The sequence below is a fragment of the Marmota flaviventris genome, chromosome 6, assembly GCF_047511675.1.
Source record: "Marmota flaviventris isolate mMarFla1 chromosome 6, mMarFla1.hap1, whole genome shotgun sequence".
NCBI classification, from domain to species: Eukaryota; Metazoa; Chordata; class Mammalia; order Rodentia; family Sciuridae; genus Marmota; species Marmota flaviventris.
Genome location: NC_092503.1, coordinates 110,692,823 through 110,712,245, shown reverse-complemented (window position 1 = coordinate 110,712,245; position 19,423 = coordinate 110,692,823). Strand labels below are relative to the sequence as shown.

Here is a 19,423-nt window from a genome sequence, read left to right as displayed (position 1 = left end):
AATGTCAATCTTCATAAACTTGCATTTTGCAATGGATTCTTAGATTATGACACCAAAACCATGAGCTATAAATAAATAAATAAGACTACATCAAAATTTAAAACTTTCGTATATCAATAGATATTATTAAGAAAGCAAAAAGACAACCTAAAGATAGCTATAAATCATCTGATAAAGATCTAGTACCTAAAATATGTAAATAATTTTTACAATTCTGCAACAAAAAAACAACCCAATTTAAAAAATGGGCAAAAGCCAAACACAGGGCTGGGGCTGTAGCTCAGTGGTAGAGCGCCCAACTTGCACGTGTGAGGCACTGGGTTCAATTCTCAGCACAACATAAAAATAAATAAAAATATGCGGCTGGGGCGATAGCTCAGCAGTAGAGTGCTTGACTAGCACATGTGAGGCCCTGGGTTTGATCCTCAGCACCACATACAAATGAATAAATAGAATAAAGATATTTTTTAAAAATTCCTTCCTTTAAAAAAAATAAATATATTGTGTGCATCTACAAGTAAAAAATATTTAAAAAAAAAGCCAAACATATTTTTCCAAAGAAGGTAAACAAATGGGCCAAAGTCACATTAAACAATGCTCAATATCATTAGGCATTAGGGAAATGCAAATCAAAATCACAAATGAGATACTAGAACAGCTATATTTTAGGAAGAAAAATAGCAAGTGTTATGGAAAAACTGAAACCATTGAACACAGCTGGCAGGAATGTAAAATGGTTCTGGTGTTGTGAAAAATTATTTGTCAGTTCCTCAAATAGTTAAACAATAGGTCTGGGGGTGTAGCTCAGTGGTAGAACTCTTACTTAGCATGTATGAAGCCCTGGGTTCCATCCCTTAAACACAAAAAAATAACAGAATAACCATATATCTAGAAATTCCCCTTTTAGGTATATGCTGAAAAGAATTGAATAGATATTTATGCATAAATGTTCACAGCAGCATAATTCACAACAACCAAAATGTGGATACATTCAAATGTCCACTAACAGGGCTGGAGTTGTGACTCAGTGGTAGAGCGCTTGCCTAGCACATGTAAGGCACTGAGTTTGATCCTCAGTACCACATAAAATAAATAAATAAACAAAATAAAGGTATTGTGTCTATCTACAACTATAAAAATGTTTTTTAAATGCCTACCAACAAATGGATGGATAAACAAATTACAGTATATCAAACAACAGAATATTATTCAGCCATAAAAATAATGAAACACTTCTACATGCTACAATCTGGATGAATCTTAAAAACATTAATGCTAAAGTGAAAAAAACACTGACACAAGGCCACGTATTATTACGATTTCACTTGTAGGAAATATCCAGTATAGATAAATCCACAGAGATAGATTAGTGACTGCTAGGGGCTGCAGGGAAGTGGGAACATGGACTATCTGCCTAAAGTATACAGGATTTTATTTTGTAATGATGAAAATGTCACAAATTTTATGATATGAATTGTACTTTGATTAAAAACACACCTGGGAGGCAGCTACTACCTGGAGACCACAGGTGGAGGAACCAATGCTGCGCCCCTAGACGGATGTGCTCCCAAAGCTGGCAGGCAATGTATGTCTTCTTACATACAGTTAAAGGGACACCCTTTGAGACCCCTGATCAAGGAAAAGCTTGACAACTGACATTGGGAGCAGATGGACTAGGGCTCCAGTCTTCCCACAAATTCCTTAGCATCTCTCCTATTATACTCTATCTCCTAGCCAGCTTCTACACCAAATATGATGTTGCTCACTTCTTCATCAACACTACCTCACTGCTCAGTGTACTGCTGCCTAAGTAAACCCAGTTCCATGGGGTTTGTGCCTTTGGCATCAACAAATACCAAGGGATGGGGCTAAGAACAGCTCCACAGGCACAGAGAAGGCACTGAAACAAAGGGCTATAATGCCTTCCCCTTCTCCATACTACTTTGTGTGTCTTGAAATCTGAGAAGTATACAACCTCTCCCAAACTCCCAGGAAGGGGAGAGATTGGGAAATGGGGCTCCTGGCCCAGCTCTGCTAGGTGCAAGATTCTTTGAATCAGGAAAGGCAGATGAGGTTAAGAGCCAAATCAACAGGCAGGTATCCAAGTTTGGGCAGATTATTTGATGATTACATTTTTCCGTATCTTTCACCCCTACCACCTTCTAGCTTTGTTTTGCTGTGTCTTTTCCTTATAATAAAATAACTTTTTTAGCGAAGGCAAAAAAAAAAAAATACACCTGTGATAGCAGTAATAGTGATTACAATTTGGACAAGAAGTGACTGGAAATAGTTGAGATGGGATTCAGGGGTTTTGATCATTTTCTTCCTCTTTCTCTCTCTCTCTTTTTTTTTTTTTTTTTTTGTGTGTGTGTGTGTGTGTTGGTTTGGGAATTGAACCTGGGTTTTTCTTCACTGAGTTACATCCCCAGTCCTTTCTATTTTGGGGGACAGGGTCTTTTTAATTGCCCAGGCTGACCTCAAACTTGCAATCCTCTCACCCCAGCCTCCTGCATTGCTGGGATTATAGGCATGCACCACCATTCCTCACTCATATTCTTTGTGTGTGTTAATGTGTATGTATGTGCATTTGTGCTACTAAGGATTAAACCAGGTGTGCTCTACCACTGATATATTCCCCAACCAGTTTTATTTTTTGAGACAGGGTTTTGCTAAATTGCCCAGGTTGGCCTCCTTGAATTTGTGATCCTCCTGCCTCAGCCTCTGGAGTCGATGGGATTACAGTTATGCATTACCACACCCAGCTCACACTTTTTTTTTTTTTTTAGTTATAGATACAAAATACTTTTATTTTTATGTGGTGTCAAGGATAGAACCCAGTGCCTTACACATGCTAGACAAGTGCTCTACCACTGAGTTACAACCCCAGTCCACATACTTTTTTTTGGGCGGGGGGGTACCAGGGATTGAACCCAGGAGTGTTTAACCACTGGAGCCACATCCCTAGCCCTTTTTAAAATTTCTTATTCTGAGACAGTATCTTGCTAAATTACTTAAAGCTTTGCTAAATTGCTGAGGCTTGCTTCAACTTGAAATCCTCCTGCCTCAGCCTCCTGAGCCACTGGGATTACATGCATGTGCTACCATGCCTGGCTTATTTTCTATTTTTTGATTGGTGTTGGTTACCCAGGTATGTTTACTTATGAAAATTATTGAACTTGACAACTGTCATGTGTGCTTTTTAAAATATAAACATTATACTTTAATATAAATGTTTATTTTTTTAAGTTACAGGTCCCAGCAATTCTATTCCCAGGTATATACCCACAAGACATGTCCACATAAAAATTTGTATATGGACATAAGCAGCATTTTTCACAATATTCCCAAAATGGGAATAACTCAAGTATCTATCAACTAATGTACAAACAAAACATGACATATCCCTACAATGGAATATTTTCAGGCATAAAATATAATGGAGTTCACAAGGGTAAACTTTGAGAACCTTATGCTAAGTGAAAGCTAAACACAAGAGACCACATATAGTATGACTCCATTTATATAAATGTTCAGAATAGGTAAATCCAGAGACAGAAGCAGATTATTGATTACCTGTCTTGGGAATAGCTTTAGAGTACAGAGCATACTGCTGATGGATACATGTTTTTTTTTTGGTGGGGGAGGGGGGGTGATGGAAATGTTCCTGAATTAGTGATGATGGTTGTACAACCATTGTACAAATCAAAGAATCATACACTTTAAGATGGTGGATTTTATGTTATGTAAAATTTAATGTTATATGAATATATTTCAATAAAAATCTTAAAATACTTCATCATTCATAATACACGTGAACTCCTGCATATCAAGGAAGTCCAAAGAGGAAAACACTACTAAAAAAATGTTTTCTTCCCCCCACCCACTCCCCAGATCAGTATACTTTAGATATAGACTTTAGATACTACTAGAGAATTGAGATATAAGTAGAAAAATAGGGGCTGGAGTAGAGCGTGGAATGAAAGCTTGTGCCCAACACTCTTGATTGTTCCTGGGAAGAGGTATATGATAGACGGTGAGAAACAGATCTTGGGCTGGAACAAGGGAGAGAAAGTGGTGGTGACAAAGCGTTGGCAGCCCTGGCACCAGGCTGCTTTCCATTGCTTCATCTACAGGGTCATGCCTTAGGAATGAGTAGTCCTTAACTAATAAAAATCTCAGTACCAAGAGCTCCTGAGATACTTTTTACCCTTTCCTTTTTATTCTACTGATGATTTTGGTTATACATTGTATGTATGTTTGGTTGTTTTAAATAGCTGTAGTGTCAAGTTACCAAGAACATAGATTTAGGCAGTAAACTAGATCTCTAGGACCCTAAAAGTGATTGGATTTGCAAATCAGGAACAAAACTAAGAATTTTCTGGGTAAATCTGTAATTGGGGCAGCTTAGATTTAAATGAAATGAATCTGAGTTTAAAGGAGTTAAAATTCAATTAAGTCATACTGAATTCTGGTTCTCTTTTCCACTGTGTCGTTGAGCCCACAGTTCCAAACACAAAAAGGGAGTAAAAAAATGTCCATCATTTTAGATAGAGAGTAAGAAGTTTCCCTGGTATTTTGGAATGATGCTTGCCTGTTCCTGTGTACCAGATGTTTGTTTTTTCAGTATTGGGGATGAAAACAGGGGTGGTCTACCACTGAGCTATATCTCTAGCACTTTATTTATTCATTTGTTTATTTACTTATTTTTGAGACAGGGTCTCACCTGCCAAGGCTGGCCTCGAATTTGCAATCCTGCCTTAGCCTCCCAAATTGCTGGGATTACACATGTGCACCATGTGACTGGCCCAGATATTTCAATGTGTGTAGGAAAAGTAATAAGACTGTATGGAGGGGCTGAGGCTGTGGCTCAGTGGTAGAGCACTTGCCTAGCATGTGTGAGGCACTGGGTTCAATTCTCAGCACCACATTTAAATAAACGAATAAAATAAAGGTCTACACATCTAAAAAAAAAGACTGTATGGAATCTGGTAGACAACTGATATTCCAGGACTTTTTTCAAACATCTCCTCTGTAATTGTTCCCCTTCCTTGAATCTCCTTTGCTTATTTATACCCTATTCCTCTAAGGTCATATCCAATTTTACCTTAATTCTTGAATTGTCCATTAAGGGAGGGTAGAACCAAAATAAGAGATGTTCTACTTTCCAGAGACATTGAGGCATAGGGCCTAGAAAGAATGGGAAGGCATTAAATCCATAGTTTTAACATAAATATTATAGCACTAAATGAAATGGAAGTTTAATAGTTTATTCAGGGCTGGGGATGTGACTGAAGCGGTAGCGCGCTCGCCTGGCATGCGTGCGGCCCGGGTTCGATCCTCAGCACCACATACAAACGAAGATGTTGTGTCTGCCGAAAACCAAAAAATAAATATTAAAATTCTCTCTCAAAAAAAATAGTTTATTCAATGCTAAATGGAAGTTTAATAGTTTATTCAATGCTAAATGGGTGCATAATAGCAAGTCTAAAATACATACCCTCTATATCCATTCTTTTCCTGTTCCTCCTCTACTGATACAAAGACACAGATATATACATATTTGTTCACCCAACTCACTATTTCCCCATAGCTAAAATGACAGCGCTTTCTCCATAACCCATTCCTGCCCCAAGCAGCCATACCATACCCACCTTCTGGAAGTCAGACCCTGGAGGTGATTGCTTACTGGCCACAAGGGCGCTCAACATTTCCATGGTCTTTGTGGTTTCTATTCCTGATTCTCTGGAGCAGAAATATCTGCTGCAGTCCTTCCTTTTGGAAATGTGAAGAGTTCTGGAATTGTTCCTGAAAAGAAAGGAAGATAGGTGGGTTAGAGTCAGTAACAACGTGATCATAATCATTCTTATACAGGTAGGCTATAGGAAGGAAACTCAGCAGGGCAGAGTATCAGAGAGAAGATGAAAGAAAATCCCTCAATATGGTCATTTCTTTGTTCCTCTACCTTTTGTTCTCCCATTATATAACTGTATTGTCAACCTGCTCATTCACTTTCCTTAAAAAGACTCATTTCCCTTATTTTCTACAAAACTCCTTTCTTGCCTGATCTCCCAAGAATGGAAGTAACAAAAGCCTGTAAAGCTTTACATCATTATCTGTGCATTATCTTCCATTCTTTTGCATTGAGACTATGATATATGTACCTGGCATTAAAACAAGCTTTGTGAAGACAAGTGTCTTGATTTATGTAACTTAAGATCCCAGTGCTTGTCCATTAGCAGATATGCACAATCAGCTCAACAAAGGTAGAGGGAAGGGAAGGGGAGGAGGAAGAGAGGGAGAAGAATGGTAGGAGTTTCTTGAAGATATGCTGCCCAGCATTGACGGGAGTAGAATTTTAGGAAGTCTTGAAGGAAAAACAGTAGGATCTATTTGTTACAATGGAAAGCAGATGAGAGGAGTGAAGACAAAGAGAGACAACTTTAAAAGTTTTTAATTTAAATACATAGAAATAAAAATTTAAAAATCAGGGTGGGAATCCAAAAACCTGGCCTAAAATCCTATAGCACCAGATAACCCTTACTGACATAAACATGACATCTTTTATGTACATGTGTATACGCATGTGTACATTTTATGTGCATAAAATATTTTATATAAAATGTATTTTTATGATCAGAAGATTGACAGCAGAAAATATGAAATAAAAAGTAAAAGCATTGCTCCTAAGATATTCTTTTTTAGTTGTTTCCATCCAGAAATGAAATTGACAGTTTTAATTTTGATGAGCTGTCAAGAAGCTGTTGGACCACAAAATACTAAATAATTCCTTTGGCTAAATCAGAGGGATTTAGGGTTTAACTAACTTCAACATACTTATCTAGTTGCAAGGATAAAGGGGGCCATATGAAAATTAGAACCCTCAAACTCTTTTTTGTTTGTTTACTTTCAGGTCAGTTTACCCTCCTCCCCATCCTTATTTTATCTCCCAAGAGATGCTGGAGTAGTGTGTCCCCCTTCCTAGCCTGGTAGCACTACTATTCTAGAATGCTGTAAAAATAAAGGGACCACTGCTATCATTGACATGAACTCATTGATATTGATGGTGTTTTGTATGCAAAGACTCAGGGCAAAAGCAAAACAGTTGGCTTCTGAAGGGCTAGGAACCCAGCAATTAATAGTTTAACCCACATGTAAAATACTAAATATTAACAATCAGTTAATAAAAACAAGCTACTATTACAATGATTCTTTGAATGAATTTTTATTGAGCACCCTCAGTGTGCCAGGCAACTGTGCACTGTGAATACAATGATGAAAAACTACTAAGCAAAGATGACTTCCTGTGCTTTGGAGAATTTATAATGCAGTTGGGGGCCATATATTAATCAAAGGAATACATATTGTAAAATTACAACCATGTTAAGGGCTACAACATAAACATACAGGTTTATGATTTTTTTTTTCTCCAAAACTGTATATGGGCTGAGGGGAAATTAGGAATATTGGTGATTATTTAAAAGAATTTCATTGTAAGTTTAATGCTTAGCTTATTGATGGATACTGTTGTTGTATATACAATCTTACTTAAAAAATTACATAAACATTATTGCAAAATTAAACTCTAAATAAAGAAGAAATGTGCTCACAATCCCGAACTATTTCTGCGTGTCTATTTTCTCACAGAAATTATTAATAAGTGAAGAGTCTGCTTAAAGTCTCATTCTGGACCTGGTAGGTAAGCTTTGTTAAAGTGAGGACAACCAAGATTTAGAAATATATTTAAAAAACAAAACAAAAACAAACCACCTCAATTGTGTTATAGGCTATTTGTTCTCTGAATCCTCCCCTACTTTAAAAAACAGACACACACACACTTCCTATGCCTATTGGAGGCCTATGTGCTATATGTCCAGCTCCCTAACCCCTCCTCCCCATTCTTACTCATTCTGTGAATCTGGCAATCCGTTTGACATATATGTTCTGGTATGCTGAGTTACCAAAGTTGTAACTAATTTTTAATTTATTATCTTAGAGATGAAGCCGTATGGGGTAAGGTGGGAATACTTTTGATATATTACTCAGCAGTATTATTAGCAGAAAGATAACTAAAGAGTATTATATGCCCTACTAGAACAGCCATGAATAAGAGAAAGATGGTTTATAAAGCAGGAAGTCTCCATTCACAAAGTCAAGGGGAATTTTTAATGAGTTAACTCAGGTAAAATTAGGAGTTTGCCCACATTTAAACATAATTGCTAATCATTTGTTGTCAGTTGAGGGAATCAGATAAGAATTATTCCTGGGCTGGGGATGTGGCTCAAGCAGTAGCGCGCTCGCCTGGCATGCATGCCGCCCGGGTTCGATCCTCAGCACCACATACAAACAAAGATGTTGTGTCTGCCGAAAACTAAAAAAAAAAATAAATATTAAAATTCTCTCTCTCTCTCTCCTCTCTATCTTTAAAAAGAATTATTCCTAATGTTTGTAGAAATTTAAAACAGGTATATGATACCATAAGCCACACGTAAAGATCAGGGCCCATTCCTTGCAGGTGTCTTCTCTCTTAAGTTGAAGCTTTCTTTAGTACTATGATAGTAGTGAATGAAAAGAAATATGCCCTACCTCTAGATGCCAGTTCCAGGGTTAGATCTCTACTTTCAAGTCTTCTCTAGATGAGCTTCAAAACTAAGATTCCACTGATCAAAGAGGAAGAAGCCAGCAACTCTTCCTGCCCAGTCTATAGATTTCTGAAAGCTCTCCCTCAGCTGGTTCAGGGTAGATACAAAGAATGCCATTCCTTCAACTCAAAAATTAATTCCTTTTCCAGAATTTTCAAGTGAGCATTCTAGAAAAAGCCCAACCTGATAACTTGTATAAATCCCAAAGTTACACAGAGATGACAAGTGTTATTAGAACTAGTTCCGCTTCTCTTCCCTTCCTACAAGTCTCCCCTCCTAACATAGAGAACAAGATTCTGAATCCTTCTGAGAAGGAGTAAGGTTAAGATCTGCGTATGATTAACACCTCCCAACTCTTTCCCTAACCCCACTGTCTCACCCCTGAAAGAGGTGGAACTTACTAAAGGAACAGGCCTAAAATCAACACAAACTGGCATTTAAAATGTTTACATTCCCTAAATTCCTGTAGAAAACCTTCTAGAATAGGGAGAGAGAACCTCTATAAATCTCTCTGAAGCTTCCTTAATTCAAGCTCTTCTGAAGGACATCTTTTTGAGTCAATCTGTGGCTTCCAGGCCAGAAAAATACACTGAACTTAGGTTTCAGCCTAAAAAAAATGGGCTCAGAAATATTACTCAGGATGGTCAGACCCTGAAAACATTTGGTGTTGAGATTGGGATAATGATCATTTTAAAGGAAAACCATACATACACACATACTAACCCTGTGACACAGTGAGGTAAAGCAACTTGTCCAAAATCACAGCAAGGCAAATACCTGAGGCGTATTTGAGGATCTAGCTATCTATTTTTTTTTTAGAGAGAGAGAGAGAGAGAATTTTAATATATATATATATTTTTTTTTTAGTTTTCGGCGGACACAACATCTTTGTTTTTATGTGGTGCTGAGGATCGAACCTGGGCCGCGCGCATGCCAGGCAAGCACACCACCGCTTGAGCCACATCCCCAGCCTGGATCTAGCTATCTAAATGTGCCCTTTTCACAACATGAAGAACAGAGGCCAGGATAACTTCTAACTTGATAATACTTAGGTTCTAGAAAAATTAAATTGCTTCTGAAAACTCAATCTAGAAATTCTGCAGCCCTCTACATAAGGAAATAGGGAAAAAAGAATTCTGAAGATAGAAAAAGATTACTAATACTACATTTCATTAGAGAAATAGATGCGAGAAGTCTCTTAAGCTACTGTTGAGCCAGATTACAAACTGTTAAACATAGGAATATGAGAAGGAAACTGGGACAGAAATTTAAAAAAAAAAAAAAAAATAACCTGAGAACTGAACTACCTAATTCCCAAGAACATCCTAAACAAGTACCTGTCATAGGAGAGCTCAGTTTCCCAGAAAAGCCCAGGGAAAGCAACACAGGGTACATAACGAGCTTTACAATAGGAAGATACCAAATCACGGTTGTCTCTCGTTACCAATTTGGGCAGCATAATATCACATACTATATAACCTAACATTCTAGCATGAAGTAGCCCTGACAAGTAGGGGGAAAGAATGGTTGGGGGTGGGAATCAGACAATAAGGCAGCCGGGGTTTACTATTCTGGTTTTCCTTTGAAGTTAAAATGTGTGCAATTTCAAAACAAAAATCCAGAAAGAAACATGAGATTAATGCATATTTATTCCAAGAAATTAACACATTAAAAATAAAATTAAACTTGTCCAAGCCAACTCATAAATCCTTTAATCTTTTTAACAAAATGTACAACCCAAAACATCACACTATGGTGGAAATAACTTGGGAAAGGGAGAGGTAGAGAAAGGGATACATAGTTTTGTAGAACAGAGAATGACTCCAATCCCAAGACAAGTTTCAGATCTTCTACCTCTTCAGAACAGAAATGGCTGCTAAACAATTTAATACAGATTTACTGGATCACAATACAATAAGCAAAGGCCATTTCAAGCAAACCCCAATAACATCTGTTCCTGGCACTGAACCATGAATAAGCCTTACCCAATTGTTGATTTGTCATCTTCAAAGTGAGTCTGCCAGATTTTCTTCTGTTTACTGTGGCCATTTCCAAACAAGTTTGTGGGTTAGCAGGACCATCTCAAGCAAAGGCAACAGAGTAAGGGAAACATGGGAATTGACATGCCAATTAGGGAAGTAGACAGTAAACAAAAGGGCTACTCACGCTGCATTTCAAACAATGATAAGGCAGGCCCATCGAAATGGAAGCCTAAGAGATGAACAATTCTTCCTTCATCAGTAGAAGTTTTCCATTTCAGCAAACTCTGGTGTTTCTCCCAGAGATTCATCAGCTGCCCAGATATTGGGTGGGAATACAACACAGCATTTGGAGAAGTCAGCTTTGTTTCCCTCCTCCCCCACATTCCAGAAATGGCAGTGTCAAAGCCAAAATACAATCAAAGCACACTATGTGGTGAGCCAGGATAGACATTTGACTTTAATGACAAAGTAGGAGAAACAATTTGACCAAAAAGAACAAAAGTTAACAGAAAATACTTTTTTACAGGTATGTATAGATGTTAATGCTTGATTTGTCCAGTATTTTAAGGGGTAGGGAAGGAAAGGAGGTAAATTTTTTAACTCCCATAAACATTTACTGTAAGATGCCGACTCTTGGTGTAGGTTCCAGATGAGATTGCCAATTAGTCCTGGATCATGTGGGCATCTGATTTCTAGAAGCCAATTTGATTCATCCATAAGCAGCCTTGGGTGGTTCATTCTTCGTCATGAACACTGGATTCTGTGTGGTCCTGGATGGCATCAACTACAGTTTCTTGTTCAGACATTTCCTGAGTGCCTCCAACTACCTGCTCCCTTGAAGGGGATGCCGAAGTTGGAGTTTTTGCCAAATTCAAAGGGCTCTCATTGTCCTCATTTATTTGAGAAGCTGCTACCTCTGTGATGGATACTTTCGGAATTTCTAGCTGTAGTGGTCCCATCTCCAGGGATCTATGCTTAGGAGGGTCATCGGGATCAGAGAGGGGAGAACATATCTTCTCTTTTCCAACTCCAGATGTCCGTGTGACAAAGTCAACAAGGTCTGGAAGACAAGGAGATGGTCCAAGGCCTGCAGGACTAATTGTTTTTGATTCCAATCTGAGTGACTCTTGCTTCTGTAATTGGGAAGTTTCTTCTGCCTCCTCAGGCAACATTCCTCCTGCCAAGAGATCAAGGGCCTGATGTGTTCCCTCTAGGCTCAAGCCATGGTCAACATTTTCTATAGGAAAACCAGTTTTCAAAATGTTAGAAGTGATCTTCCCACTTCTGGGATTAGATGAATTATATTCAGTTTCTGTCTCAAAGTTAAGCACCAGGGTTTTGTGAGAATCTAATGGAAACCCAGAAAAAGATGGGATTGGTTCAAAGTCACTGGGGATAGAGGGATTACACCCTGTAAGTAATACAGAATGTTCTTCACATATTTTCTGAGATAGGGCAGTTGGGGATCTATGTGCTGGGTCTACCCGAGAATTGCAGAAATCAACATGCATATTCCCCAGATTTCCCAGGACAGCAAGCTTCTCTACTTTTAAATTCTTAGCTTCAAAGTCTTCTAAGGTGTTGCTTTCTATTGTCACTGTTAATTCTGGATGGACATCCTGCAGCTCCACAGCTTCCACTTCTGGTTTCTCGGGGCTCTCCCACATCTCTGGTGTTTTCTTGTTCTCATCCCAAACAGGCAGATCACAGATTATTTTACCTTGAAAATCTTTTGATCTTTCTTTCTTGAGTTTGAGGCTTCTGCACCTAGAAGCTCTGGAAACTGCACCTGGAGCTGAATTTTCTAACCACTCTTCACTACCAGCTGAAACTCCTTGCTCCTGGTGACTATCTGATAAATATATATTTGACCTGACAGGGGATTGAAGCAGCAATTCTGGGGCAGAAATTTTTCCAGGTGTATCTTGTGGGTTCTGGAGTAAAGATCTAGTTTCTGATGGAAAAGAATCTATTTTTGATTTTGTGGAAGACAGAGTCTGTGCACTTACTTCAATTACTACTTTACTTAGAGTTTCATGTCCTGTCATCAATTTCTTAGACTGTTCAGCCTCTTTGTCAATCAGTAGCAAATTGGGCTGCTCTACTTCTCCCTCTTGGATATAGCTACTCCCATGGTTCAAATTAGAGTCTTCTATGCTGTGGGACCCAATGTTGGCACTTGCTCCCTCTTCAACTGCTACCCTTCCTTTTAGTTCACTGTTTGACTCTATCACACCTTCTCCACAATCTTCAGTTTGGTAAAACTCCTGGCTTTCCTTATCTTTGTTACCAGAATCTCTGAGGTGAATTTTTATCAACTTCCGAGATGTCTTGGTATGGCAGTGTGTATCCGACAGTTGAGGAGCTGGGTCTATTTCAGGTGGCCCTGGCTCTTCTAGGTCAAGATTGATTTTCCACTCTGGATATACATCCCTATCAGTGTCACTCTGGAATGAGCTAGAAGTCCACATGGCCAAAGTATCTGTCTTTGGGGTAATAGTTTCATAAGGCCTGTTTTGGCACAATCTTGTCAGAGGCTGTAAGAAGCCATAGCTATTACCTCTGTTTTTGGGGTCTGCTTGTTCTACAACTGACCACTTCCCTACCGACACCAGAGTGGGATTTTCAGTGTTGCTGACAATAGAAGCAGTGACCAAACCCTCTTGGGAGGCACTGCTGTTCAAAGCAGACGTAGAAGTAGAATCTGAACTTTCAGTTTTAGAGAGGTTGCTATTTTCCCCATTGGTCAATGAACCACCACTCAGCTTGGTCTCAGGGGTCCCCTTTCCACCACTACTGTAGAATATGTCATACAGGTCCTTAGCATTGGCTGTAGCTAAGCATGAATTTCGTTTCTCCAATTTTTTGGCTTGTTCACTGAACACACTTGAGAGGGGTGGTGGAGGACGTACCAACACAGAGAATAGGGCCTGGTCTTGGTCACTCTCACTCACCCCAGGAGCTGTCTCATCAGAAGGAATGGCAGCTGGCTGTGCTGAGGCTATAATGGCTACAGGCAACACTGGGTTCAAAATGTTAGGACCCAGAAAGCCAGGACTTAGAGTTTGAGATATAAATGAGTTTGATTTTAAGGGAGCCAAGACAGCATTTGCTTGGGCAGGAGATGAAGCAGCTGGATGAGGTATAACTGGGGGAGGGGGAGGTGGAGGTGGTGGTGGTGGAGGTGGTGGAGGTGGAGGAGGTGGCAACATTTGCTCAGGTATATGAGATGGCTCAATCTTTTCAGTCAGCACCATTTTTTCCTCTGGAGATCCTTTTAGAATCACCTCTTCTCCTCCAAAAGCTTTAGAGATAATGTCTGGAGGCAAAAGGAGATCAGCTGAAGATTCTTTAACTACTGGCAGAGGTTTAGCAGTGGTTCCAGAGGACTTGATAGACAGAAAGGTATTAAGTGGAGCAGGCTTGCTCACTGTAGCTGAACCTGATTTGCGGAGTACCGTGGATGGAATAGGCAGGTTGGGTCGGATCTTAGTCTGTGTTGAAGTTGTCACAACAGGCATCCAGGGGCTGGTATGTGCAACAACAGTTTTCCCAGAGAGCTTAATTTTGATGGGTTTTGCCTTCCCAGCTTCAGCTTTGCCATCTTCTTTGTCCTTACTGCTTTCCATAATCTCTTCCTTAAGGATACTTGAGGCTACTACTGAACTTTTTTCTTCTTCTTTTTCTGGCTTCTTCCAACTGAACTTCCCAAAAGACGATGATGTTGGTGATTCCTTCTTTACCTCTTCTTTTAACTGGAGTTTGATGCTAGAACTTTTTTTATTTTCAGCTTTTTCAGGGGAGTTCCCACCCTCAGGGAGCTGGTCTTCTAATTCCACAGAGACCTTATCGTCTTCCTTTGCTTCTTTCACAACTTTTGCCTTTTTTTCTTTCCTTTCTTCCTTTGGTTTCTCACTAAGTTTGCGCTTTAGCTCATTTTGCCGTCGCCGTTCTGTCTCTAGAACCACAGCCAATCCAGCTTGGCGGTCCAGATTCCGCCGCTCTTCATACAATGGGTTTTCATCCACATATTTCTGCAAAAATAAATGAAAAAGGCTCAACAACTGATCAAAATAATGAAAGAGAAAATTTTGGCCCTGCCACTATTACAATTCACTTAGAAGAAATCCCTATATTAAACTTTTCAAGGATATTAATGATTCTAAGATTAAAGCAAATATCCTATTGGTTATATGGAATTTAAACTGTCAATAACTATCTCTAGCTCCACAGTTTGACAAAGTCAAAAGAATCACTGCAGAAAGTAGGAAACTCCATCAAGTACTACAAACCTTGTATTTCTCATTGTGTTGGTGACCCTTCACATGTTGCTCTCCAGAAATTGGGTCCCCCAAAAATTCCTCACAAAGCTGGCAATAAAACCCAGTGATAGGAATCAGAAACTCAGAGCCTGAAAGAAACAGAAGAAAGTTAAGGAAATAAGTCTTTTCCACCAAAAGTGACAGCAACCAAAAGAAATCCCATCATCCCTTTGCAGTAAAATAATTATGATAAGAGGACCTTACCCACTTTGGAGTCAGAAGAAGCATTTAGATGGATCCCAAGGGCATAGTCTTCCCAACCTAAGGCTTGAGCTCTTGACTGCTATTCCTTCTATCTCTTGGGGACACTAGTTAATTCAGGATTCTCCTGTGTTTCCCTCTGCTGATTCTCCTCAAACTGTAAGTAGCACTAAGTATCTCATGAGATTTAAAAACTGTACTCCCAAACAGTCCACTAACATGTGTATAAGAAACTCTCCTGTTAGGATTAATTGTTCAAGAAACTATTCTCTATAGATCTAAAGAATGTAGTAGGAGTACTACTTGTGAAGTTTTAAGAAATTGAAAAGCTTAAATATCAAGAAAATTTACTTCTTGATTTACCCCTTAATAGCAACACTTCATCATATTTTATAGTTCTTAGTTGAAAAGGCAGTTAAATCACCTCTTACTATCCTTCATAACTGGATTTCAAATATGTTAGTGAATAAGCCAATGACAAATACAGTTGTTCTGCTATACTTTAAGTACTAAGTATGTAATTAACATCCGTTCATTGAATTCTGGTCATTAGGTAGAGATCATTGTCTTAAAGATGTCTTTATATCTTCAAGACCTACTATAATGTTTTGCACACAGAAGGCATTCTTACAGATTTGTAAAAAGGAATGTTCATGACTCATGCATGCTATGCTGCTTCCTAGAACTTTAGTTCAGGGACACCTCTTCATTGGAGATATGAGGAATGTGAGGAAACCAAAAAGGAGGTAAGGAGTAAACCCACCTTTTGCAGGAACAGTTATCTTGTCAGTGCGTTTTACAGCATCTTGCTTGGCCTCACTCTGGGTTTTTGAAGCCCAAGGTCTGTTGTAGGGATCCAGTGTCTATTTGCAAGAGGCAGAGGTGCTCACACAACAGCACTAAAAACTCAATGACCCACTTTTCTTTCTTTTTTCCCCCACACATAAGACCAGGGAACCAGAAGTCCCTAGAGCTCCCCACCTCCACCCATCCCCTCTGCCAACTGTTTAATCGGAATTCACCTGTGGAAAAGGTAAACACATGTTAGAGCAAGTAATAAAAACAGATAAAATGAAACAAAAATCAGGTACTCAAGGAATCAAAAGAGGCAGAAGCCTCACTTACACTTGTTATGGTGTTTAGTTATAGGCAGGTCCCCTGGACTGAGCCCTGGGGGTGGTGTCTCCTTTGTTGGTACCTCTTGGCTCTTCAGACTGGGGCTCCTGCCCATGAGCATGTTTCATTTTCCAGCTTTGTAATACAGATGGGGGCATAGAAGTTGGAGGGGAATGAGGGTGATAGTGGAAACAGAAGACAGGATACCTACCTGTGTGTGCTTCTTATTGTGCATATGAGTGAAGAAGTCAAACATGGTCCCACAGATGGTATTGCAGTCTTTGCACCAGTGATTGCCAGCATCATAATACTCATAAGCAGCAATGGGCTGATCAGACTGCTTAGCAGCTGGCTGGGGGCTTTCAGCAGGCTTAGGGCTCTTAATGCGGGACTTCTCATTGCTTACTTTTGATTCCTAGAAGGGAAAAACCCGAACTTTAAAAGAATTCAAGGTAGTCTGGATTTGTCTTCTCTCAGAAAAAAATCAAGTAGTTGTAATAATAGAAATAAGGATATATGACCATATTTTCAATGCCTAAAAGGCTAGACAAGCTGGGGAGAACCCCAAGGGAAACCTATGTCCGAGGCTCAAAGAGAACTAATTAGAACCCACAGTTCTATCACATCATAAAAAATAAAACATAATGGCAATACAGTAGCTTACATATCCTTAAATATTTCTAAAATACCCAAAATTGTGGAAACATTAGGCCCTTCTGGGGAGGAGATCTGGAGAACAAGTGTAGGAGGAGTCTTTTCACTGTATACCCTTTGGGAGATAATTAACCTGTTAACTATACAACCAAATACACTTGTTCAATTTTAAAATCAGAGCGATAACCAAAGCGGTAAGAAAAACCAAAATGGAAAAGGTAACTGACAGGCAAAGTAAATTAAACAAAGAAAATAGGTGACAGCTAACTCACTTATCACATGCATCCTGGTTTAGAAAACTAGAGAAGGGCTATAGTGTTGTGCATAGAGCAGACTGTTGGGGCTGTGTTATGCATAGAGCAGACTGTTGGGGTTGTGCATTGAGCAGAACTGTTGTAGGTCAGTGGTAGCGTGCTTGCCTAGCACATGTGAGGTACTGGGTTAAATCCTTAGCACCACATAAAAATAAATGAATAAAAATAAAAGTATTATATCCATATATAACAAAACAATTTTTTTTTTTAAAAAAAAGCAGACTGTCATTTATGTGAAATGACTTAAAGGAATCTGGGTAAAATATTCCTAACTACATAAAGGTCATCATTAGATTTAACACCTTTGAGTTAACATGAATTCTCTTTTAAAATATAACTGCAGCCAGGCATGATGGTGCACACCTGTAATTCCAGCAATTTAGTGGGCTGAGGCAGTAGGATCACAAGTTCAAGGTCAGCCCTGGCAATTTAGCAAGACCCTGCCTCAAAATAAAATTTAAGAAGGGCTGAGGACGTATCTCAATGATAAAGTGCCCCTGGGTTCAATCCTCAGTATCACAAAAACAAAAACACTTCCCAATGTTAAATTCAACAATAAGTATTATAATATGAATTATTTACCAAGCTGGGATGATGGCATTCAGGAAATGAGAATTTTAGTTAATGTTGGGACATAAGGAATAGAAAAAAAGATAATTTTGCAATAGAGAGAAGGTAAGTATGGATGGGGTTCTATAGTAGACAAGGGAACTGGGTACCTGTAATTCTGGTTGGTAGAGAGAAGATAGGAGACAGAGAAAGGGAAAAAATAAGAATGTCAAAGATACTCTTTCCCTATCAGAGTCCTATTCAAAAGTCCCTAAAGAGATTACATTCAGGGAATTGGAGAGTTCTTACACTGCTTGTAGGAGTATTAATTGGTAACATTTCTAGAAGACAATCTGGGAATACATATTACATACCTCAAAATGATGGGGCTGGAGTGGCACCTCAATGGTACAACACCTGCCTAGCATGCATGAGCCCCTGGGTTCCATACCCAGTTCAATTTAAAAAATAAAAAATTCTGTACATCCTTTGACACAGCAATTCCACTCCTTGACATTTATCCTAAGGAAATTATTATGTCAAAAAACAGTGATTTGATTGGTCAAATAAATTTTGCTCTCCATAAAACAAAAACAATAAAAAATAAAGTTATGAAAAATATATTACAGAAGTAAATTTACTGACGTGGAAAGACATTTATGACATACTGAGAAAAGTAACAAAATATACGTGAATAATCAAAAAAGATAGGGCTGGGGTTGTGGGGCTCAGTGGTACAGAACTTGCCTCAGTGGTAGAGAACTTGTGTAAATCACTGAATTTGATTCTCAGCACCACATAAAAATATTAGAAGTTTATCCACAACTAAAACTAAATATATATATATATGGTATGGGGTTGTAGCTCAGTGGTAAAGCACTTGCCTAGCACATGTGAGGGACTCTGTTCAATCTTCAGTACCACATACAAATAAATAAATTAAATAAAGGTATTATGTCTATCTGCAACTAGAAAAAAAATTTTTTTAAAGATATAAAGCTGGGCTGGGATTATGGCTCAGTGGTAGAGCGCTTACCTAGTACGTGTGAGGCACTGGGTTTAATCCTCAGCACCACATAAAGATAAATAAAGGTATTGTGTCCATCTACAACTAAAAAGTATTTTAAAAAAATATGTAAAGCTGGGCGTGGTGGCACACAGCTGTTATCCCAGTGACTCGGGAGGCTGAGACAGAAGTATCTTGAATTCAAAGCCAGCCTCAGCAAAAGCGAGGTGCTAAGCAACTCAATGAGACCCTGTCTCTAAATAAAATACAAAATAGGGCTGGGGATGTGGCTCAGTGGGTGAGTACCCACTGAGTTCAATCCCTGATACCCCCCAAAAAAGATATGTAAATACATGCAGAATGTTACATGTCACTTTATTCAAAAGACCTTCTCTAACTATTATATACACCTTAACTTACATTCTTAACCGTCATTACATGCACTTGTTTACTTATCATCTATCTTTTCCAATTTCATGAAAATATGGATCCATATTGTTTCCTGCTATCCATCCCATATTTAGATTAATGCCTACCACTTTCATGGTGATTGATAAATATTTGTTAAATAAACTAATGAACAAAATAAGAATATTTGGAATAATATACCCTGAGGTATGAATGGAATTATAGGCTTATG

General features: G+C 38.7%; 1 protein-coding gene across 2 annotated transcripts in view; it reads right to left on the bottom strand.

Annotated features, from left to right (window-relative positions):
• Positions 1 to 3,193: 3,193 nt before the first annotated feature.
• Znf318 (zinc finger protein 318) overlaps positions 3,194 to 19,423 on the bottom strand; it is a 36,712-nt gene continuing 20,482 nt past the window's right edge. The window contains exons 7-10 of one of the 2 annotated variants that reach the window (XM_027950454.2): positions 16,472 to 16,675; positions 15,908 to 16,007; positions 14,914 to 15,032; positions 10,271 to 14,655 (exon numbers count right to left, since the gene is read on the bottom strand). In XM_027950454.2, the coding sequence (XP_027806255.1) occupies positions 11,356 to 14,655; positions 14,914 to 15,032; positions 15,908 to 16,007; positions 16,472 to 16,675 (3,723 nt within the window). In that variant the 3' untranslated portion in view covers positions 10,271 to 11,355. Of the gene's footprint in view, positions 5,370 to 5,651; positions 5,806 to 10,270; positions 14,656 to 14,913; positions 15,033 to 15,907; positions 16,008 to 16,471; positions 16,676 to 19,423 lie in introns of those variants that run through there. The other variant, XM_027950456.2, reaches the window with a different exon arrangement.